Below are 22,611 nucleotides of genomic sequence, written 5' to 3'. Positions count from 1 at the left end.
TACACATACATACAAGATACAAATTATAAAACTAATATTTCATAAATTTTTAGCACGTTGTAATGCACAGTTTTAAATGACTGTTCCGCAAATCCAACCAATTGAAGTGAATCGGCGATCGAAGTCGTAAAAGAATTGACTAAGTGAATCATCCATACATACAAAGGTGCGGAACACTCATCACTGGAAGCATTTCACGCAGATGTCCAGAACGGCGCGTGCCCCTAGGTTCGGTGGTGGTGGAAATGCTTCTTCAGCCTGTTTTCGCAGGGGGAAGCCGACCCCCACGTGTACATACATGTACACGAGAGCGATAGGGAACCGGGAGTCACACCTGGCCCTTAAAAATAGCATTGGCGTGATTTCGTGACGTCGCTCGTGGCGCACATACTGCATCCGCACGATTTTAATCTCCCTTCTCCGAAAATTTATGAACGGCCTTCCTTGTTTAGCAAATTTTTCTTATAAAACATAAGCGATTATGAATATTAATCTATTCTTTTAATAAATCATTTTAATATATTATATAATTTTTCGCTTGTGTTTGTTTTAATATTGCTTTTATTACTAAATTATTACTGTTTCCCTCTATGATATTTCTTTGTTCAATTTCATTAAATAATTTTGATCTTTAGATTACTAAAAATTGACAATTGTGTTGTGTTTTTTGCAGGGGTCGAAACACCTACATTTAATTGCACTATATTTGATAGAAAACAATCGAACGGATTTCCTATTGACGCCACTGCCTTGTACGTAGAATGCACCTAGTTACGCTTTGGCGGTTACACATGGGTTACACATACTAGGGTGCACGGGGGTACACGTACTGGTATGCACCCCGTAGAGGTGACAAAAGAGAAGGGGAGGAGCTCTATTTTCATACAAGTTGGCTTACGAGCTCGAGGCGGGAAGGGAGCGCGACTTATGGGAGGAAGTCGGAAGCGACCCGATACGAGTCAGTCGTTCGCGAAGCACCAATACGTTTAGATCGATCGATCGATGTACGAGTGCATCTAATAGATTATTGATTCGACATATAAATTCCGAACAATATTGGTATCGTTATACTGTATTTACTACAAATTATTACACATAAGCACGCAAAACAATGTGTGTTAGTACTTAATTAACGATAAAACAATGAACTTAAAATTCACTAAAAACTGAACTAAATCATTCAACAACTTGGCGATGCTCTTCTAAAGTTTACAATTAAATACTGCCTAAATACCTTTAAAAGTTGATATTTTCATGGTTTTTGTACATGCGATAAATCGTGCAGTTTAAATAGAAATTGTTTAGAAATCATAATTTAAAAAAGAAGAAATTTTGAAGAACGTGTAAAAGGAAGAGTTCTTGGTGTCAGTGCGAAAAGCGATTGGATTCTTCATGGGGGTTGCAATGGACACCATACGGTCCTCCGTGCACGCGACCTGTAGGAGGGTCGTTTCGCTCTACTGAATCGTAAAACCACCCCAGTGTGGCATCACATGTGGCATCATTGCTCATCCTCGTCGTTACTGTCGAACCTGAATCTTTCAAGGAGCTTTCCCAAAGCATTTGAACTAATTTCTCCTTCGACGAGTTCAACGTAGAATACCTCATAAAAAGAGATTAGAATCGCCGCGAAAGTTGGTTGAGGAAAGCGAATATAAAAAATGAGCGCGTTTAAGAGACATCAAAGCAAAGTGTTCTGGAGTCACATGGCGTCTCAGGATCTAGAAAGTTTGGATCCTTTCGCTTCGAGGAACGATTTTGCTAATGTCAAGCAAAACATAGCGCACAATCTTGAAGTAGCCGAGGAGGAAACGGAAGAAGAGCACTCGTCCAGCATCAACGATACCAGCGACACGATCGATGCTGAAAACGTAACGGCGATTCGCGTCTGCCTAAACGAAAACGATGAACGACAATATTCGAGAATGACAACGATACACGAGGAAAATCTGATGACTCAGACGTAAGTGAAATTATTGCGATCAGGATGAAATTTATGTTGTTGTAAGTTTGCTCGAGCATATCGAGTACGTTTGTTTGACTATTATTGGTTCTTCCTTATCACATTGACACACAACGCTACTTTCGTACCGTTAGCTTTAATTACTTAAGTTTCACAACAACCGTATGATAAGTTTTCAAGCGTTCAAATCGTTCACGAATTATTCTTTACATTGATGCCTTTAGTCTCATATTTTGTGAACGATGTTTTTAATCACAATGATGTTTAATAAATCCAGCATTATTTCCATGTTTAAATGTTATCCTTTAATCTGTCGTAGTTCTTTATATATTTGTGTATTTATTTTTGCAAAAGTAATTGATTTTAATGTACGATTATTTATTATACTTATACTTACAATTATACTTGTATTATATATATCAGTGATATGTGATTTTTATGAAGAATTTTTAATATGTTGATCGAATAAGATAATATATTTTAATGAACGATAAATATGTAATTTGACCATTTAAAATTTTGCTCCAGTTCTTTCTTGACTTATGGATACAATTTTATCAGTGCGATGAATTTCAGTTCAAGGACTGAACCCGTATACATTCTATGCAGATTACAGCTACAAATACTTCTATATCATTTGTTAAATACGTTTCTTCGAAAAATTTTTAACTTGGATAGAACTAGATGCAATTGCAAAGTTTATTTAATTTTTAGTTGAGGCTAAAGATGCTAGCAAAGTTGCTAGGAAAATAAATTACATTAATATCCGATAAGTTTGCCATATAAGTATTTTCAATCATTGTAATACATAAAAATAAGCATTTTCAAAATTTTATAGGGTCACAATGGAAATAAAGGACGAAGATAAAGGAGACGAGAATAATATCGTTCTGGCAAACAGATCGTGCAGTCCTTTGAGTCAAGATCTCCGAAGTCTAGATTCCGGTTTCTCCGATTCCGAACGATCGAATTGTTCCGAATTTTACGAGAATGAAACGCCTAGACGAAGGAGACGGAAGCGAGTTAAGGATCGACGACATGGAATGCATTCGAGAATCGGTGCTGTTTGGTTGGAAAATGAGACTATTCCGAACCCAACATATACCTCTACTCCCAAGGACTCCAGAATTTTACCTCGGAATAAAATGGTCCTTAACACGCATGAAGAACGAGGAGTGTCAAGATCACGCAGGTAATTTAAATACAAAAAATCTTGTTAAAAATGGTCATATGGTTACAAAAAGTTTAATTCCTATGATTCAGATCAGATACGTACATTATAATGGACTGATCTGACGTGTCTTGTATATGAAAATATTATATTATTAAAAATTGGTTAAAATGATATTTTTAAATATTCAAGGATAATTAATTAACTGTTTCGGATATACTGCAATTCATAATTATTTCTTTATACATTTCTCTCTTTTAATTTGTCCAGAATTGTCTTAAGATTTAAAAAAAAAAATAACTCTACATATACCTAGAACAACTTACATAATACAATAACTTATATAATATTTGTTCATATACATATACACATGATAAACGTAAATATCGATTATATTAAACATTTATATTTGCGTATTATAGCAGTGCGATGCATATTTGATGGATGTGCTGATAAACGATCTGACATTTACATGGCGTGACACGATGAACATTTGTTTTATGAATAAATAAGTATTTACAAAGGATAGTGTACAAATAATACGATAGCATGAAAACACATTTTCCAACTAGTGCATGTATGTTATTTCTATAATATAGTAATATACCTCTTGCCCAGTATCCTAATCGCTACCAAAAAAAGAAAAAAATAAGAAAAAACGTAGAGTACACAAATAATTACATGTGCATATGTATACTAATCTTACAATTTCAATCGCTTTCTACAATGCAGTTATTTCAAATTCAGAATATATATTTGTTCGGTATGTTTGATCGATAATGCCATGAAATTAAGGGGTCTCATACCAAAGGGCATTATCTCTGAAAGTAAACCGCGCCTTGTATGAGTCGATAAGGTATGAAGGATGTATGTTTTAAGAACATGAATCGTCGCGATAAATGTCCCCAGAGTGAGCCAAGCGATAGGAATGCAACACGTAAGGCACTTCCCATGTTATTCTTTTGGTTGTTTCGTAAACTCTCATTTACCCCTATATAATGGTGGAACGTCGTGTGGTTGCGTATGCACGTGGATCGGTCGTCAATCTATAGGTGCATTGGAAGTAGCGCAACTCATCGCCGGGAATATTAAATACTCATTATACAAAACGCGTCGTGACGAAAACGACTCAGCTCGTGTTTGATTTATGATAGGAAACTTAATGATCATGATTTCCGCGCAATTTAGTGATTTTGGTAAAGTATCTTTTATGAACGTTTGAAGGAGGAAAACAGAAATCGTGTTTTATGCTATATAGGAATAGATATTAAATAAGCAGATATTGAAGAGTTAATTTTTTGTTTTACAATTAACAAATATCGAATGCGTAAATATCGTTAAGTTTTTAGATGACTTTTAAACATGCAATTAGTATTTATTACATTTGTATTATAATTAGACTGTGAATATTTATACACACATGGAAAATTTAAATATATAAGAGTATAAGTACGTAGAATATCCAAAATACAGTATTTATTATGATATTTAAAGAATAAATAATAAAAGTAAAAGATGAAATATTGAAGCCTTCAGTACCGACGAATATAATTTTTGAAGATTAAAATTAATGGTCCTTGCGTCGTCATGATTAATATTCAGGGAAGTGAGTGACAAAATTGGTATGTTAGACGTGTTCTGAAATTGTTGAGTCAATATCTTCTATGAAATCTTACAGGTTCTGAACAATGTATCATAAATAAAACGGGTAGGAAAATACTACGACACACCATCAATTAACATCGATTAATATACGTTCGAGCATCTGCAACGCAAATTAAACTCAGTGTCTAGTTCAATCCGGTATTTGGAGCAACTTATAAAGTCTATATTAATAGCAGGAAGCAAAAGACGATCGATTCGTAAACTCGCTTTGTAACGTTTGCTCTTACATAAAATTAATACTTCGATCGATCTATATCGACGATTGATGCATTAGAAATCAAATAAAAATCAAGAAGAAGAATTATTCTAAATTATTCAACAATTTCGCTTTCAATACGTAGAATGAGTACAAATAATCGACTGAAAATGTTAATAATTCTGGCACATGATCAGAAGTTGAAGAAATAAATTTAAATTTATGTAATAATGAAAATTATTACAAATAAATAAAGATTGATTAAAGCAATAGAAAATCAGGATTGAGAAGAATATGTTATAAAGACTAATTTGAAAGAAGGTTTTACATAATTATTTGTTTCACCATCTACAATAGAATTAAATCAATCACTTATTATACTACTCCAAATCAAATATTCATCCTCCTTGTATATGGATAGTTATTATACCCATTGTCCTTGTATTTTCAATTGGTATTGACTCAATATTGACCAACAAGTGTTCGTGTACATGTTTTCAATTTTCTTTATCAAGTTCACAAGACATGGATTCATTCTTTAAAACATACCCAGTCAACCAAAATTATTATATGTGCTATCTACACTGTCTTCCATTTCTTCTCAAAACATAGATTAGATGAAATAATTCAAACACTATAATATTCTACTTTATGTATATATGGCGAAATGAAAATCATAATGGCGTGAGCCAAGATTTTAACAATTTGAATTCACAAAACCACGTATTTTAACTTCTACATGTATTATCTCTTTAGCGTAATGTTTAATTAAATCGCAACTTAATGATCAATCTTTCGTAACAATAGGCGCGGAATATCATTATATAAGCACTAGCAGTGAACTGAATTATACCATTATCATTCTCAACCCTCCATATGGTTTCTGTGGCTGCACTCGCTTATTTTCAGAATCGCAGAATTGTTGTAAATTTATTTCAGCGTCGTCAGTGTCATAAAAAGTAATCTCACGAGCCTGCAGGTTTTAGCAGCATCTAAAATAGAACCAACATTGTACATTTAACAAGACAATAGGACGCGTTTCTTTTGACACCCTATAGATGTACGCGAGCCAGTACGTGATTCAATGTAACGTGCCACACGAGGAATACCTAAATGAAAGAGCGACGCGGTTTGAGTCAACCTGGGCCCCGGTGTGTCCCGGTGCGACGACAGCAAACGTACGAAGAATTCCAGCCACCGCACCGAGTGGATCGTGTGCAGGTGATGGCGTACAGCTTAGTCAAAGAAATGGGATTAGTCACCGTCGTCCATGAGAGAACGATTCTAGTTCCGGAGCTGACCGATTAGTCAGCTTTTTGCGCTATAATATATCCGTTCCTTCGTCGATCTCCGATTGTTCCACGACGGAATCCGTGCACCTGGTTATGCGGATTGGACAGTGGTTAGGCCTTAACTATGTCGCGGCGACAGTAGTCGAGACTCCTGTCTCGTTATGGCACGATTAAGGTACCGTAGATTCTTCGTGCAATTTGGGTCGTCTGTGATCTATCGTATTTGTTGGAAGTTTACGTTTCCGAGTTATGTTTGGATTAAGTGAAGATGCTGGTCGATTGTTGCAGTAGAATGGAAGAAGGTTTCGATGAATTTGTTATGACATGAACAAGGTATTGTAGGTTCTTGGATGAATATAGTGTGATTTTGGAGCTAAATTTCATGTATGTTATTTATGTGGAACATCGATGATTCACCATGTGCATCGAAAACAGAATTTTTATTAAGGAAAAGATATTTCTTAGATAAACGCGAGGTAGGATACAACGAGGAAAAGTTTGACATTTTATTGAAGCATCGCAAATTCCTTTACGAATTTATAGAAAGATATTGTAGATCTCTGTATGGATATAGATATAACATGATTTTGAAGGTAAATTTACTTTGTATTATTTGTAAATTAGAATGTCGATCATTCACTGTATTTGCTGGAAATTGAAATTTTATTCGGAGAAAGACGTGTCTTAAATGAATATAAGGAAGCGTAGAATAAGGAAAAGCTTATTATTTTATTGAAGTATTATATAAACACATATTTCTTTTTATAGATTTAGTATAGTTTGGAAGTTTTTGATCATCTATAATATTTCTTGACTAAACAGTATCGGATAATATTGAAATAAACTTGGATAGGAGGAAACTGAAAGCGTAAAACATTACATAAAGAATTAGAGTACAATTCTCACATTTATTCTGAAGATTTTTATCAGAAATTTTTAATTTCACGTAAAATTGAATCTATCCAATTGAAAATCCTTGAAGAGGGAAACGGTATACATATAGGAAAACAATATACGTAGAAATGTTTGAAGGAAGATACAACAATTTCTTAAAAGGATAACAAATAAAATTGTTTATTACCGCTAATGTTGCAATATAAATTCGCGAGTATGGAGGAATTTGACCGATATTAAAAGTATTATTACAGAGTAAGCGCATATTCTGAAAATTGAGAAAATGTTGAAAGTTGATAACATTGTTTATCATTATGTAACATATTAAATAACATACTTAGATAGAAATTAGATCTTTTTGAATGGAATCACTCTGGGGGAACGAAGATCAATGACTTTTCATCGTATAAGTTAAAACAGGCTAACACAAGTCCGTGAGATGAAGCGATGTTGCATAAATTTCATGGTGTACGATCAACGGATACAATTATCTACGCTATTATAACTGTTAAGATAAAAAATAAATACATTACGATATTTTCGCGAAGAATGAAATGCTTTAAACGGTAATTTAAACTTCTAAAGAGGTAAATATACAGTAATAACGTTACTTTGATACATTTATATTAATTGTATCTACTCTATATTTTATAAAGATATAGTTCGAATTTGTATTATTCGAATCAATTAATTGGACGTCAGGTTTAAAATATCAGGCACGTAACAAATATTGTATATTTATGCTTACGCAGTATAGAGCTATTACACTAATGGATAGCTTAATGAGTAACGAAATTACTTGATTAAGCAGTTATTTAATTGTCCCGAGTAATATCATTTTTTCTCTTAATGTCGTAACACGAGACGAATGACACGTGTTACTTGGATTATTTAATAAGAATTTTTCTGGTCCTGAAGCTGCATTTTTAACACGAGAGGACAAAATATTTTCTTCTCTGAGAATTTGAAAATAAAAAGTAATACATTACTTCAGAAAAGCAAACTTAAAATTATTATACTTATTAATTGCTTTCGTAGATTGTGTAACTTCCTTATCGATACTCATAGAACATTACATATTACATCAATAAACTATTTTTTCTTCATAAATCCTATATTTTTATGAAGCAAAAGAAAATGACGATCTTCTATTAAAATTGTGCGAAAATACCTGCTTCTTCGAACGTTAAACACGATTTTGATTTTATTCTTAATAAATCATAATTCATTTATAATTTTCATTGATTGCGACAGTTTATTAATTGACAAATAATGACTTTTTACAGAACGGAAGACGATCAAGTAGATGCGTCGAAAATTCCGCCACCTGTTTCCTTGGAAGACGAGTGCCTTGGCGATTTTTTGTACGCGACTGAACCACCGGAAGATGCGACCGTACCAAGAAGCGCAAACTCGTCGATAGCGACTAACTTTTCAGAGATAGAATCATCCTACAAGTCTACTCTACATTCCAGAACTTACAGACAATCCTCATCGGTGAGATCATGGTTGAGCGATCTCGCAATGGAAATCGACAACGAGTGTGGTAACACTCTTCAAAGCAAAGCTCTACCACAACGAAGACCTCGCGAATTTTTAGACGAAAAAGAAGAAATGAATGATTTGAAGAATCTGTCGACTTTAGCTACGGCTGCTGCGAACAAATTACTTGTTAGAGCTGAACAATTTGATCGACATTATCAGTATATCTTTAAGTAAGTGTAAAGAATGACTCAAAACTTTGTAAATTATATTTCAATTTTACAGAAATAATGTTGACTACAGAAAATATTGATAATTTATGGATAGTATTAATGATACTGACGAATCAAATTTTTTGCAGTAAAGTGTCGCATTTAGAAAGTGGCAGATCGGAGCAGCAGCTTCTACGTGCCATAGAGGAAGACGCTTTCTCCCTGCTTTCGGAGTTAGGTGCACCGCCCCCGCGTAGAATTCAGCAAAACAATTTGAAAGCAATATTAGCGCAGTTGGAAAGTATGAAGAATTATATTGACGCTGCTGTAGACACTCGCTTGGATTTTTATATCGAAGTAAGACATAATTTGTACCGCATAATACACATATACGAATACCATGAAGTAATTAATAATGAAGAATATATATGTAGATAGTATACACAATATCAAATTCAATATTGTTTTATAGAGAGTAGTCAGAGGGTTGGAAGAAGCGCCAAAAAATGATATCACGTTAGCCAGAGGAGCTCTAGCAGCTTTAACTGCTCTAGGTTTGGCAGGACCTCGAGCAGGAAGCAGTATCACAAGATGTTCAGGCATCAGGGCGCTTTTGACTTCCTTGATCACCGCTGGTAGGACTTCAGTAGATTTTGTCGCAGCTTCTTTACGTGCATTAGCGAGCGTATGTTGTTCTGCTACGGCAATAAACCAGTTTGTTAAAGACGGTGGTCCAGAGATATTGACAGACTTACTAGTCGTGGACAATACATCTGAGAAAGAGAAAATGGAAGCAACAGCATTGCTTGTACAAATCACCGCACCCTGGGTCAATGGTTTAGGTCTACCGTATGTGGAGCCTTTTGTAAAGGATTTAATACTGCCCTTAAATCGTCTAGTCGAGAACACCAACTGTGGCCAGACTTTATTGCTAGTCGCAGCCGCGTTCAATCACCTGTCCAAATCTAGAAAATGCGCATTTGTGATACTGGAACACGACACGGTTAAGAAGTTGCTCAAAACTGTGAAAAGGTCAGCTGGCAGAAATGTTTGGTTGATGGAGCAGGTAGCAGCTCTTATCAGTGAACTAGCACGTATACCTGAAGCTCGAACGCATCTGGCGGAAGTTCGTGCCTCTATCGCACTAGTTTCTTTTCTTAGAATGCGACCTCCTGGCTTAGAAAACGCATATAGACGTTTAGAAATTACTGCTGCTGCTGCACTTACAAGACTCTGTGTAGATCCAGAGATTGCAAGACAAGTGGTTGCTGTCGGAGGCGCAGATTGTCTTCCATCGTATAAAGCTGAAGATCTTTTGACCGAGGATGAAGATCAAATTGAAGCCGGATTGTTAAGATACACAAAATCCTTAAGAAGAGCGTGTAAAAAAGCCACAAAACAAATCGATATCGCGAGAGCCAGTGATTATAGTACTTTGAGTTAAAATCAATATGAAAGTTGTACATATGTCGAATACATTTTATAAAAAAAAGAGAGTTTATGTTTATATACTTGTATAATAAAGACACTATATATATGTAATGTATATTTTTATTACATTTGTATAGAAATATATTATATACTGTATCATATTCTAAGAATCTTAATTTAGATATAAGTAAAATTACAAAAAATACTGATAAAAATAGTATATTCTTTTCTAATGATAAGCTACTTATAGTAGAATTTATAATCCTAAAGTAGAAGAAATCAAGTTTTGTAAAAATAATGTAATTTGAATTGACCTGATGAATAAATAAAACCAATTTGTTTGTTATATTTTTATTTACTTTCCAGCATTGATTGTTTAGGTCGCTGACTGCTCATTCTTTAGTTGACTTTTGTGAAATACATCTATGGTTGTCTCAGAACAAGGTCTCAATTCAAGATCATAAGAGCCTAATACAAACTTTCCATTAGGTGCTTTAAAATAATCTAATCCACGGCCGATCTTAATTATCCAACCATTGCTAAGTCTGAAACAAAAATACATAATAAATGAAAAATATTCTATCATTACATATTATATCTTATAGAACTAAAATAAGAATAAAATACAATGATTCAATAAATATAATTACACCTAACTAAACTATATTCTTACACTATTTGTCTGTCGTGTAAAGTATCAGAAAAATTAAATTCAAAAGAAATAAGATGAGATGATAAACTCTGTTTCAGTTCTTCTAATCTTGCTATTTGATTCTTCTTATCTTCTGGATCAAGAGTTGTAGTTAAAAATATTTTAGACAGTGCATGACATTTTTTTACTGCCAGTTCACATAGCCTTACCAAATTTTGACACTAAAAATAAAATATAATATCAGTTTAGGATATATTGATACATAACTTATAAACTAAATTGAAATTAAATAATACCTGATGAAACATTCTTATATAGGGGTCTTCAATACGAATATATGTAACTGTTGCATCTAAAAATCTTCCAAAAACGGTACCATAACCATATCCTGTACTACCAGTTTCAATTTTGATTAATTCTCTGTATATTCCACTTGCCTTCTGCTTGTCAATTATATCCTTTACTTTTTCTGCTCTGTCCAAATACTGTGATGCCCGGGTAGCAAAATGTTTCTGCCTTATTGGATCTTTTGTTTCTGATTGTTATATTAACAATTTGTTAATCAATTTATAAGTTTGTAAAGATATATAAAATAATAAAATGAGTAGTACAATATTTAAAGATACACATAAATTTTTTACGAACATTTTAAAAAAATTAAAATAGAAATTAAAATTTCTTATAATAATAAAAAGCTAATAATGTTAACAAAATAAAATTAAAAATATATATATATAATATTACCTTTCATAGAATCAAGAAGTATTTGTACACCTTCTTGATATAATACAAAGGCCATTGTATATTGTTTATTGTTATCTCTTTCTACCGCTCGTTTTAGAATCGAAGCTGCAGCGCTTTCCATTGTATATACATATATATACCTTAAGCAATTTATACTAAATTATGATTTCAAAAGTAATTGCATACACTTAAAGTATATTACACATTTCTAATATTCGAATAACTTCTAATCTACTACTTGAGTATTTAAAAAATGTACTCGCGTTCACATGATACGCTGTGCATGCGCAGAAGGTTGTAAACAATGGAAAGATGATATCTCATAAATGATCGTAATTTTTTAAACAATATTTGTCGTTGCTATTCATTAACAGAATAATTTTATGCGAAGAATTTTTATATCGAAAAGTGCTAACATTAATTAACATATAGGTACGTATATGACAGATGAATAAAGAATGAAAAAATAAAGATTTTATACTTACTATTTACTTAATAAATTGTAGAATATCAAATCAGTCTTGTTATATATCTAGTTTCTTTGCTCCATAATCACATACTTGAAATATCGATTCTCGAGTATATCGAAAGTCATTTCGATTAATGTCACGGTGCAAAACAATTATATGGCACTGAAGAATGTGATTCTAACCTAACATTTAGCTATGTCAAGTTAAAGTAATTTAGACGAGATGCAAGATTAATTGAAGTTTAATTTTGATCGTGTAAAATTCAATAAAGAATATCATTTTTAAACAATTCATAAACGTGTAAAGCACACCTGACGTTGTTATTAAAATGGACAATTATTTGATTACAGGTTTTTAACCAAAATGCAATGACGTTCTCTCAACAGTATCGTGCCACGTGAGCTATATACCAATGTTTGCGCGGGTTTTTAAATAGAAAAACTGTACTTACTGTATTGCACTGCATTACTGTACTTTCATGTGCGTAATATAAGAAATAAAATTGTTTAATATCACTTATACTATGCCATTAGATAAATTTTTTCAGTGGAAATATTTTTAGTTATGAATTATTTTAAATAATTGTTTATAATTATATCATTAATTACATTTTACTTTTTAGCAGTGTAATAAAGAGAAATGTAAAAATTGATCATTTTATACCAACTATAATTTTTACAATGAAATCTACTAAAAATATTGGAACTGGTACTTTATGGGGGGAATTACCAGCAAGAGAAACTCTAAAACAAGAAGTAATAACTCCAGATGTCATAGAAAATATTTGGAGACAAGTTATGGAAGAATCAAATAACTCTGATTGTGATTTTCAAGTGGATAGACAAGCTGAGTATGTATAGTAAATTTATCTTCAATTTAAAAACAGATCTTGCTTTTAGGATATTATACAGCTTTTTCTTTTTTTACTTATAGATTACCTATGGGAAATCTTCATGTATTAAATACTATAAATTTTCATCAACAACTAAGGATGATGGTAATAATGTGAAATAATTATTAGAAACATATAAGTCTTATATTTCTTTAATAATATTTACATTAATTGTTAGGAAGAAGGGATGGTACTGGAAAATATGACAACAATTGAAGTACAAGATTTGCAAGAAAGAAAAGAAGCACAGAATTCATTTCAGTTTTTACCTGTACAAAAAGAAAGGTATTAAAACGTATATGCATAAAATACATTTATACAGTTCAATAAAACATTAACAAGATTTTTATTTTAGAAATGTATTTAAAAATGCTTCAACGATACATTATCTTACACCAGAAACAGCTCGTTCTATATTGAAACATGCAGTTATTACTCTTCTAGCTCATATTGGATTTGAAAAGTCTTCAAATATAGCTATAGAAACGCTTACAGATATTGCAAATCATTTTTTGAGAAGAATGACGCTTTTAATGAAGGCAGCATATGAACAGAGAGATCATGGTTTTCCAGTAATACAAAATTTTATCAGCTTACTCTTTATAAAAATAAGAAATTCATAAAAAATATATGTGTGTATATTCTTATAGGATATATTAGAAAGGGTATTAGTGGAAACAGGTATTGGTGGAGTAGCTGCTCTTCATGACTACTATCAAGAATATGTGCTGAAATTTGAAGATAACATGAAAAAGAAGGTTGAAGCAATGATGGAAAAACAGAGGCAACTTGAACTTAATGTTTATAGTGCTAACTATTTAATTGTACTAAAGAGGCTGTAATGCTTCTGAAGATGAAACGTTTTATTTCTATTAATATTTGTTCAATTTATAGGATGGTTTTAGATGAAGCAGCTAATAAATTGCAATTCGAGGAACTTGATGAATTTGGGAATGTGTACCGAGAAGTGCCGACTCTTCAACTGTTAGATCCTGAGATGGGCTTCCCTCCCAGTCTTGATGCTGGCTTCCAAATGCTGTATAGTCTTGAACAAGATGAGTAAGTTATTTTCATGAATATTAATTTTTGTGCATTACACTATAAAGTCATTGGTTATAGGTTAAATAACTTGGAAGTAGAAGAAGAAGAAGTAAATGTAAGCGATTCTCCGAATACTGGACAACGACCTGATGTATCAAGTGATAAAAAAAAATCTTGATATGTTTAATAAACATATATAATCCTAAATTTTATTTTTATTTTATGTAGAAAGAAATTTCTAATAAATTCTTAATATTAGTAATGTTTCTAAAATTGTATATAAATTCATTATTAAACTAATGAGAAAGTTCAATATTGCATGAAATCTTTAAAAATTTAGTGTTTATTTTATATTATACATGTTTTATTATGTATTGAATATCTAAAAATAATTTACATCCCTTATATTAAAAGTGAACGACTTAATGTTTATGTGAACTTAAAATATTAACAATGACTTCCAGCTGCTTCTAGTAAATTATTCGCTTCGAATTACAAGCAAGCGACCTCTATGTATAAAAAATCACCGCCACGCGTCCCAGAATACTTTGCGAAGTCATTGACAACACGTCAAAAATGGCAGATCCAGCGCCTAGTAAAAGTGATATTGAGGAAATTTTTAAAAGATTACGAGCTATTCCGACAAATAAGGTTTGCTTCTTCATTTTTTAATTTTCCGTGCGATGTTGAGTATCGGATTGTATAAAATTACAAAAGTATTTGATCTGACAATAATCTTGACGTTAATGTCATATTTTCATTCCCAACCTGTAATTTCCCTGGAATCTTCCGTTTCATAGTGACACATATTACGGGATATTTTGTGTCAATTTTCATTTCGACAATAATAGAACCTTATAATTCTCGTATTGAAAAAAGTATTACATCATCAATTAAATCTATAATTTATAATTAAGCAATTAATCACATATTACTGTAATATATATATTGATATAGTACTATGATTTTTTTTTAGACATGTTTCGATTGCAATGCAAAAAATCCAGCATGGTCCAGTGTGACTTACGGTGTTTTCCTATGCATCGACTGTTCTGCAGTTCATCGAGGATTAGGTGTCCATTTGACATTTGTTCGATCTACTCAACTTGACACAAATTGGACTTGGTTGCAATTGAGAAACATGCAATTGGGTGGAAATGCAAATGCTGTTAGTGAAATTTGAAATTATTAATTGTTATTAAAATCAATACATTATAGAAATCTTTGTTATACTTTCCAGAGAAAATATTTTGCACAGCATAATTGTACAACAACTGATGCCCAACAAAAGTATAATTCACGCGCTGCTATGCAGTATAGAGAAAAATTGGCACAGGCATCTGCTCAAGCAATGCGACGTTATGGAACAAAGGTAAAATATACATTGTTTGTATGTATATTCACCATACAGAACATGCAATTTAGTTAATTAAACATTTTATAATTACAAATATGGTAATTATAGGTTTTTCTTCCTTCAACAAAAAATAAGACAATGGTGAGCTGTAAAACTACTTTTACAAAAGCATCATCGAATTACTAATACTTGTTTAAAACTTTATTTAAAGATAGCATTGTAAAAGTTAATATGTGGTCATTTTTATGCTCAGTTATTAATAGTTGTAAAAACATATGCACTATTTTTTCAAAATTATTTATCATTGTATGTTCTATTTTATTCATTACACCAATAGTTTCAGACTATTTTCATTATATGACTAACTTGTTCAGTGTGTACGTATCTTACATAAAACATAGCATCATAAAAAAAAGATTGTTTTAAAATATATCTAGAACAATTAATTTTTCTTAAGGTTGTGTTTTATTGTAGCTGCATTTAGATGATGATCCAACATCAACATCTGAAGAACAAGGTGAAGTTGATTTTTTTAAAGAACATGAAACTGCTGAGATATATCATCAGTCTTCAGTATATCCTGAGGGAAATTCAGTTCCTGCTTCTAATTCTGTATCAATCAATGACACTGAGGACAAAAATAATCAAAAAGATAGCTTAGAAGCTGCTGCTAATTCTTTAGGCCCTACTGTTAAGTTATCTGATTCTACCTCAAACTTGGTATCTGAAAGGAAACCAACCATAGGTGTCAGACAGGTTCCAAATAAACGAAGTGGTGTATGTATACAAATGGTTATTTATTCATCATTTATGTTTAACATAGTTTAATAATGAATGATATAAATTTTAAAATTATTATTTTGACTTTAGAATACTAATACAATTTTAAGATACTAGTACACTTTTAATTAAAAATGTGCTATTAATTTTTTATACTTTTATAATAGTTGGGCAAGAAAACTGGTGGGTTGGGTGCTCAAAGAGTCAAAACAAATTTTGATGAATTAGAAAAAAGTGTTGCTGAAGCTAATAAAGAACCACAGGAGAAAGATCAACGAGAAAATACAAAAGAAGAACAAGATGAAATTGCTACACGACTTGCCTACCGCTATGAAAAGAATTTAAGTGAACAGGCTAAGAAGATAGAACAGAGAACGAAACAATTAGATCCTTCCAAAGCAACACAAGCAGAACGTCTTGGTATGGGATTTAATACACGAAGGTAATGTTTATATCTTATTTGTAAGCTTGTATACATATATTTATATAAAATATCACTGTTAATATATGTACTGTATCTATATAATTTTATATATAATTGAAGAATTATTATTTTGTGTAATAATACTGAAAAAAGAAAGAAATTGTAAATATTGTACACATAACATAAAATACGATATATTGGAAATATGTGTAATTTACAGTGGTGCAAGTCATTCTGCACTTGGTGATATGAGAACAATAATGCAGGAAACATCATCAAGGACTATAACTGCTTCTGAACCAAGACCGAGAGATATTGATGTCGAACGAGATCCTTTTACTAATTTAGACGAATTTTATGTGGTCTTGCAGTCTATAACACCATACAGTAGCAATACTAACAACAAATCTCGTAATGAAGAAGTTATTGTTATTGCAGAGCCAGAACCACCAAAACGTGTAGTTCCATTGAGCAAACCAAATAATAGCAAGAATGATGTTAAAACGATGGTAGAAGGAGAAGCACAGAAGAAATTTGGTAGTGCCAAGGCTATTAGTTCCGATCAGTATTTTCAGGACAACAAAGATGATGATTCTGTGAGTTGCCGTTACATATTAATATTCTTTTTGTACATTGTATCGTTCTATTTTAATTACAATTTTATGCCATTTTAATTTACAGTGGGAACGTAAAAATAATCTGCGCCGATTTGAGGGTTCATCTAGTATTTCATCAGCTGATTATTTTGGCACAGGAAGTTCTACTGTCACATCCCCCACGTCTTCTTTATCAATACGTCTTAGCGGTGGAAGAACTGGAGTCGATTTAGATGATGTTAGAGAAAGTGTACGTCAAGGAGTAAATAAGGTTGCAGGCAGAATAAGTTCTCTTGCCAATGCAGCTGTTTCTTCTTTACAAGATCGTTATGGACTTTGAACGAAAATTTACTGCATTTTACTAAAATTGTTACTATACTTATATTTGGACACTTCTTGTCCATTGTTCGAAACTGTAAATAAAAACTTGTAATTCAGCTTATTTGTAATTTGCTTTTTAAAATTATAAACAAGACATGTTAATAATTATAATGAAAGGTAAAATATTGTTAATATAAAATCAATCTTTCTTCTTAAAAATTTGTGTTCATAAAGCTTAAAACAACGAAGCTCATAGAAAAGCTTAGCAAATTTTATAAACTTTGACATCACGAAGTATGACAATGAAACATTGTTCATCATTATGATGTAAAATTAAATATAAAGAATTTAAAAAAATAATCGACATAAAATATCAATAATTTATATAACTAGGAATTTGTACCAATAGATTCCTTGCAGCGTGAAATTAAATGAGAATATGGTTTTCCGTGAAGGAAACATACAAGGATGACCGTCATATTATCACAACCAGTACCCATTAAAGCATCTGGAGCAAGGCAATGTTTCATAAGCTCTTCACAAATTTCTTCAGGATCCATTGTATCCTGTTCTTCTCCTATCCCAAATTTCGACTGGACTAAACGTGTTCGTATAAAATTGACTACTTCATTACTCGTCATTACATCCCAAATACCATCACAAGCCAATACAACAAATTCCCAATCTTGTGTTATTCGAAACTCTTGAACTTCAGGAAAAGCTATAAATGTAAAGATGCATTAACATATATTAATTTTTCGTTAGGAATTCCATATTATTATTTATTATCTATTACCAGTTACGATTTGTTCTTGCGGTGGTTTACGTTCATTTCGTTTGAACATAAAATCTCCCAGAGCACGAGATAATGCTAATTGACCATTGACTCTGTTAAATTCAACCCAGCCACCACCAACTTCGATTCTTTCACGTTCATCTTTCAATGTAGGTTTATGATCGCGACTAAGTGGAACAGCATTACCATTAATGCTTGCCACTGCCCTACTGTCACCTGCGTTTGCCTGCAAAGGTTTTATATGTCAATAATTGCAATAAAATAAAAAAAGAAACAGTAACTTAGAAAGAACTTACACTATATATAATATTGTCCTTTATAAGAAGTGCTATAACAGTAGTTCCTGCTTGTTCATCTTTAAGTGCTGCATCATCTTGCATTGCTTTATCTAATTCCAGAAAACCCTGTTGTATAGCTTGAACAATGTTACCAGCTTTGTATTCGCTTCTTCTAGTTATGTATTCATGAAGATGTTTTCCAGCATGCTGTGCCATTGCCGCACCTATCAATATTATCTATTACTTCTTTGAGCATGGAAGGCATTATATATAAACTTATCTAATTTATATTTATTATAATTTCTAATTTACAGCAATTATAATAGAACCTGAAATTTTCTTTTAAAGTATATTTTTTCTGTATGCTTCAAATCAATCGGTATTTAAATACTTCTTGTATGTAGCTTTAAACAATACAATGATATTCTCAGCTTATAATTAAAAACATTATATTTTTATGTCATATTCTCACCTCCATGACCATCATATACTGCAAAAAATGCAGTACCAGGATCGTCAGGTAATGAAAGTATATGAACATGGCAATCTTCCATTTTGATACGCCATCCTTGCATACAGGAACTTCCAACTCGATAGTTTGAATTTCTGCAGCATGCTAATTTCTTAGCTGTTACAGGTTCACTGAGCGTTTGACCCATTATTTTTCTGAAGATTCTGGTATTATTTACAACATACCATTATTTGGAATATAAATTACATAACTTTTGAATAATAAAATTTAAACTTAACACATTTCCAAAATAATATTCTATTAAATATATCTCTTTCGAAATTTTAATTATTGATTTATTTACGCGAGTTATAATTAACTGTTCTTTTATAGTCGTTTTATTATATTCCGCTTTTGCTTACATATTTATCTTTGCAAATATGAAGTTATTGTATTTGTTAATGTTTTCTTATCCTTGCGTAAAATCTGTTCTTGTCAAGAACTCAAAGTTTATAATTTCTGTTATTCGTATGTAAGTTTGATACAAACACTTTGTACAAAACTAAGATTTAACATCAAACATCAAAGATGATCTAACCTCTTGCAGAATTTTATACGCATCGCATCTTCCACAATTCAAGGTTAGAGAAATATCCTTTAAAAATAATATTTTTGCGCTTATATACTACAATTAACTCTTGCTCTATTTATGTGATCTTAATTTAGCATCGCATCTCACCTTCATATATTGTCAAACGAACATAGGTAAATATAACCTCTTTACCTACTATTCGTTTCGTAGAATTTTTTAAAAAATAAACAATATCATATAACTTTGATAAAACCGTATCTTTATGCTATGAATTACGTGTTTAGCCATACAAAATCTCACTGTCAATTACCAATTATGTCGTAAAAATTACTCAAAAATATCTACTTCGTCTAAAACGTATTAAGTCAACAGCTGATTACTCATCGATCAGCTGCAACTATGTCACAAAAAATGTGAGCGACACAGATGAATAACTGATTTGCGGCATGAGTAAGGAGATCAGAAGGAGAAGTAAGGAGGAAAAAGTCAGTCAAAATATTCACAATCAAAAGAAGGACCTCTAGTGGCCAATAATGGAACTATACGCATGTTACTTCTCCAGTGCTTTTGGTGGCAAAAATGTCCATATCCACGAACGTACATCGAGAGGGGAAATATACATTCGTATTGGCGACGAGTGAAAGGTAAGAACGAAAAAATAAAAATTGCTTATGTATCTTGAAAAATTTTTTTAAGAATTCGAAAATTTCAACTTCGAGAAATTCATGGAATGTGACGTCATTTTCAAAATTCGGTGAAGTTGTGCTACCTCGTTTAGATTTTGATCGGTGTTATATTTACATATTTACTATACGAATATGCATGCGTTATAAGACAAGAACACAAAGGGCTTTTTGCAGCATTTTCTTTCTATTCCTATACATATCGTTTTTTGAGCTCGCTCCCGCACTCTATCTATACATATCTCTATGGTTTTACCGCTCGTTTTCGAATCGCCATTAAGTGTTTGCTTTCCGGCCAACTTCGTACGGCTCTCTCATTAAGTATACCTATGTGTACACGTAGGTTTCTGCCATCAAAAGCGCCGAAGGAAAAAATGTGTATATAGTTCGGCCATTTGACCGCTAGAGGCGATAATTCATGGAGCATACTTTTGGCTGAACTTTTTCCAGAAGCATCGGCAATCTTCCTACTTATCTCTGTTTGTAGCACGTGTTGAATGAATGTTTGAATGTATAATTTGTATTTATATGTGATTATTAATAGTTTGATGGCAAAAATGTTTTGTCTACATAAAGAATGTGATATGTAACATATTATCAACATTTGGAAAATTTACATTATCAAATTTAACTACCATAATTTTAAATTATCAGGTTATAATAATTACCATAAAAGAATAATGTGATAATGTAACAGAATTTATAATGTAAATAAAATGTGGATGTATATATAAAAATAATATGTATCTATATATGTTGTAAATATTTATAATATGCTAATATGCAATAACTTATTTTTAAATATATTGTAAAAGAAGTAATTCATAATGGGGCATGATACAAATTCAGAATCTGAGAGTATTTTGTCTGAATCTAATGATTTGGTGAAAGATGTTGATGTTGCTGCTAAAATCAAAAGAGATGAAAAGCCTCACAAGTGCACTTTTGATGGTTGCAATTTATCTTTTTCTAGACCATCTCGATTAAAAAAGCATATGAAACTTCACACAGGAGAGGTAATGCTTGCATTAACATCTATTTCTAGTTGTTTTGTTAGTAATTGCATTTAATTAGGTGTGGTTCATGTATTTGTAGAGGGACTACAAATGTACATATCCAGATTGTGATAAAGCTTATACAAGCAATTCTCATTTGAAACGACATATGGAGAGCCACAATGCAGTAAAAAAATTATATAAGTAAATTTCATCTTAGCAATTCACCAATTGCTTTATTACTTTATATCTTAAATTTTAATAATGTATTTTAATTTGATTTAAGATGCCCAGAATGCCCATTACATATTAGTAATCAACATAACTTAAAACGTCATTATAATACAATGCATACAAATCATGACAAATTAACTTGCAAAGAGTGTAATGAAACTTTTGTAAAAAAATATCAGTTTAAGATACACATGGCAGAACATAATTCGGTTTTATATAAATGTGATGAATGTAATAAAAGTTTTAAAAATATTACAAAATTTAAAAGGCATAAAGCATATCATGAAGAAGGAGGTAAACAATATCCATGCAGTATGCCAGGATGTAATGAAGTTTTTAAAAAATGGCTGCTTCTTTGTGCTCATAAAAAAACTCAACATGTAAATGGTAAATATTAATTTTAAATTCAAAGATTTTTAATTTCAAGTACTTATAATTGTATTTCCAGATTACAAATGCAATAACTGTGGTAAAATATTTTTGAGCAAACGACATTTAAAAATTCATTCTCAAGTTCACATGGAAAATAGACCTGTTGTATCTTGTCCTTTTGAAAAATGCCCTCGTGTTTATTACTTTAAAAGTAATTTAACTCATCATATACAGACTTATCACCTTGGAGAAAAATATGAGTGTGATATATGTAAAATAAAGATTGGATCAAAACAAAGATTAGCAATACATATTCAGAAACTACACATGTCAGAAAAAAAGATAAAAGAGATCAAAAAAAGGTTACGCAAAAAAAGGAAAGATGCTGGGGTAGTTAAAAAGAGTGCACTGTCCAAATTAGTTGGAATTAAGTTACCGGCAAAAGTAGAAAAAATGGTATTAAAAGGAGAAGAAACTATACCATACTTAGAACAATTTGAAACAGAATCAAATTGTAACGCAGATCGTAATTACCTTAGTTCTATAACATAAAATATTGTCATAAATATGTAATCATAAATATATATGTATATATAAATAAATTATATATATAAATATAAAGTAATT

General features: G+C 31.6%; 6 protein-coding genes across 18 annotated transcripts; 4 read left to right on the top strand and 2 right to left on the bottom strand.

The window, feature by feature from the left end:
• The first annotated feature begins 944 nt into the window (after nucleotides 1-944).
• Nucleotides 945-10,421, top strand: LOC117214847 (protein inscuteable homolog). Its single transcript, XM_033461211.1, has 5 exons — nucleotides 945-1,963; nucleotides 2,802-3,155; nucleotides 8,468-8,896; nucleotides 9,025-9,232; nucleotides 9,348-10,421. The coding sequence occupies exons 1-5, from the start codon at nucleotides 1,662-1,664 to the stop codon at nucleotides 10,317-10,319; spliced, it is 2,265 nt and encodes a 754-aa protein (XP_033317102.1). The 5' UTR covers nucleotides 945-1,661; the 3' UTR covers nucleotides 10,320-10,421.
• A 220-nt stretch (nucleotides 10,422-10,641) lies between these two features.
• Nucleotides 10,642-12,306, bottom strand: LOC117214852 (MIT domain-containing protein 1-like). 2 transcript variants are annotated; one of them, XM_033461230.1, is made up of 5 exons: nucleotides 12,188-12,306; nucleotides 11,703-11,842; nucleotides 11,255-11,493; nucleotides 10,980-11,179; nucleotides 10,642-10,851 (listed from the first exon to the last, which is right to left on the bottom strand). In XM_033461230.1, the coding sequence occupies exons 2-5, from the start codon at nucleotides 11,821-11,823 to the stop codon at nucleotides 10,683-10,685; spliced, it is 729 nt and encodes a 242-aa protein (XP_033317121.1). In that variant the 5' UTR covers nucleotides 11,824-11,842; nucleotides 12,188-12,306; the 3' UTR covers nucleotides 10,642-10,682. The 2 variants fall into 2 exon arrangements, with proteins under 2 accessions (XP_033317121.1, XP_033317120.1); XM_033461229.1 differs by having other exon boundaries at nucleotides 11,703-11,857; nucleotides 12,188-12,226.
• LOC117214851 (STAGA complex 65 subunit gamma-like) lies at nucleotides 11,860-14,440 on the top strand. Of its 6 annotated transcripts, none has more exons than XM_033461224.1 (9): nucleotides 11,860-12,134; nucleotides 12,523-12,652; nucleotides 12,798-13,022; nucleotides 13,106-13,169; nucleotides 13,243-13,349; nucleotides 13,420-13,636; nucleotides 13,715-13,878; nucleotides 13,959-14,123; nucleotides 14,184-14,440. In XM_033461224.1, the coding sequence occupies exons 3-9, from the start codon at nucleotides 12,853-12,855 to the stop codon at nucleotides 14,281-14,283; spliced, it is 987 nt and encodes a 328-aa protein (XP_033317115.1). In that variant the 5' UTR covers nucleotides 11,860-12,134; nucleotides 12,523-12,652; nucleotides 12,798-12,852; the 3' UTR covers nucleotides 14,284-14,440. The 6 variants fall into 6 exon arrangements, with proteins under 6 accessions (XP_033317115.1, XP_033317116.1, XP_033317117.1 ...); XM_033461225.1 differs by lacking the exon at nucleotides 11,860-12,134 and adding an exon at nucleotides 12,307-12,343; XM_033461226.1 differs by lacking the exon at nucleotides 11,860-12,134 and adding an exon at nucleotides 12,307-12,380.
• Nucleotides 14,441-14,612: 172 nt separating this feature from the next.
• On the top strand, nucleotides 14,613-17,704 carry LOC117214848 (ADP-ribosylation factor GTPase-activating protein 2). Of its 2 annotated transcripts, XM_033461213.1 has the most exons (8): nucleotides 14,613-14,756; nucleotides 15,082-15,273; nucleotides 15,346-15,477; nucleotides 15,571-15,603; nucleotides 15,937-16,239; nucleotides 16,410-16,684; nucleotides 16,887-17,262; nucleotides 17,348-17,704. In XM_033461213.1, the coding sequence occupies exons 1-8, from the start codon at nucleotides 14,682-14,684 to the stop codon at nucleotides 17,600-17,602; spliced, it is 1,641 nt and encodes a 546-aa protein (XP_033317104.1). In that variant the 5' UTR covers nucleotides 14,613-14,681; the 3' UTR covers nucleotides 17,603-17,704. The 2 variants fall into 2 exon arrangements, with proteins under 2 accessions (XP_033317104.1, XP_033317105.1); XM_033461214.1 differs by lacking the exon at nucleotides 15,571-15,603.
• LOC117214850 (probable protein phosphatase 2C T23F11.1) lies at nucleotides 17,436-20,101 on the bottom strand. Of its 4 annotated transcripts, none has more exons than XM_033461219.1 (7): nucleotides 19,848-20,097; nucleotides 19,707-19,763; nucleotides 19,130-19,332; nucleotides 18,676-18,881; nucleotides 18,380-18,605; nucleotides 17,987-18,304; nucleotides 17,436-17,675 (listed from the first exon to the last, which is right to left on the bottom strand). In XM_033461219.1, exons 2-7 carry the CDS (start codon nucleotides 19,727-19,729, stop codon nucleotides 17,611-17,613), a joined length of 1,041 nt encoding a protein of 346 aa, XP_033317110.1. In that variant the 5' UTR covers nucleotides 19,730-19,763; nucleotides 19,848-20,097; the 3' UTR covers nucleotides 17,436-17,610. The 4 variants fall into 4 exon arrangements, with proteins under 4 accessions (XP_033317110.1, XP_033317109.1, XP_033317112.1 ...); XM_033461218.1 differs by having other exon boundaries at nucleotides 19,707-19,771; nucleotides 19,858-20,097; XM_033461221.1 differs by lacking the exon at nucleotides 19,707-19,763 and having other exon boundaries at nucleotides 19,848-20,101.
• A 116-nt stretch (nucleotides 20,102-20,217) lies between these two features.
• LOC117214849 (zinc finger protein 888-like) lies at nucleotides 20,218-22,559 on the top strand. Of its 3 annotated transcripts, XM_033461215.1 has the most exons (6): nucleotides 20,218-20,344; nucleotides 20,727-21,037; nucleotides 21,199-21,399; nucleotides 21,479-21,582; nucleotides 21,665-21,999; nucleotides 22,061-22,559. In XM_033461215.1, exons 3-6 carry the CDS (start codon nucleotides 21,211-21,213, stop codon nucleotides 22,534-22,536), a joined length of 1,104 nt encoding a protein of 367 aa, XP_033317106.1. In that variant the 5' UTR covers nucleotides 20,218-20,344; nucleotides 20,727-21,037; nucleotides 21,199-21,210; the 3' UTR covers nucleotides 22,537-22,559. The 3 variants fall into 3 exon arrangements, with proteins under 3 accessions (XP_033317106.1, XP_033317108.1, XP_033317107.1); XM_033461217.1 differs by lacking the exon at nucleotides 20,727-21,037; XM_033461216.1 differs by lacking the exon at nucleotides 20,218-20,344 and having other exon boundaries at nucleotides 20,509-21,037; nucleotides 21,202-21,399.
• Nucleotides 22,560-22,611: the final 52 nt, after the last annotated feature.

The sequence above is a fragment of the Bombus bifarius genome, unplaced genomic scaffold (genome assembly GCF_011952205.1).
Source record: "Bombus bifarius isolate JDL3187 unplaced genomic scaffold, Bbif_JDL3187 scf7180000009243, whole genome shotgun sequence".
Classification (NCBI taxonomy): domain Eukaryota; kingdom Metazoa; phylum Arthropoda; class Insecta; order Hymenoptera; family Apidae; genus Bombus; species Bombus bifarius.
The sequence above is the reverse complement of the archived record's forward strand: the minus strand, read 5'-3'. Positions and strand labels throughout refer to the sequence as shown.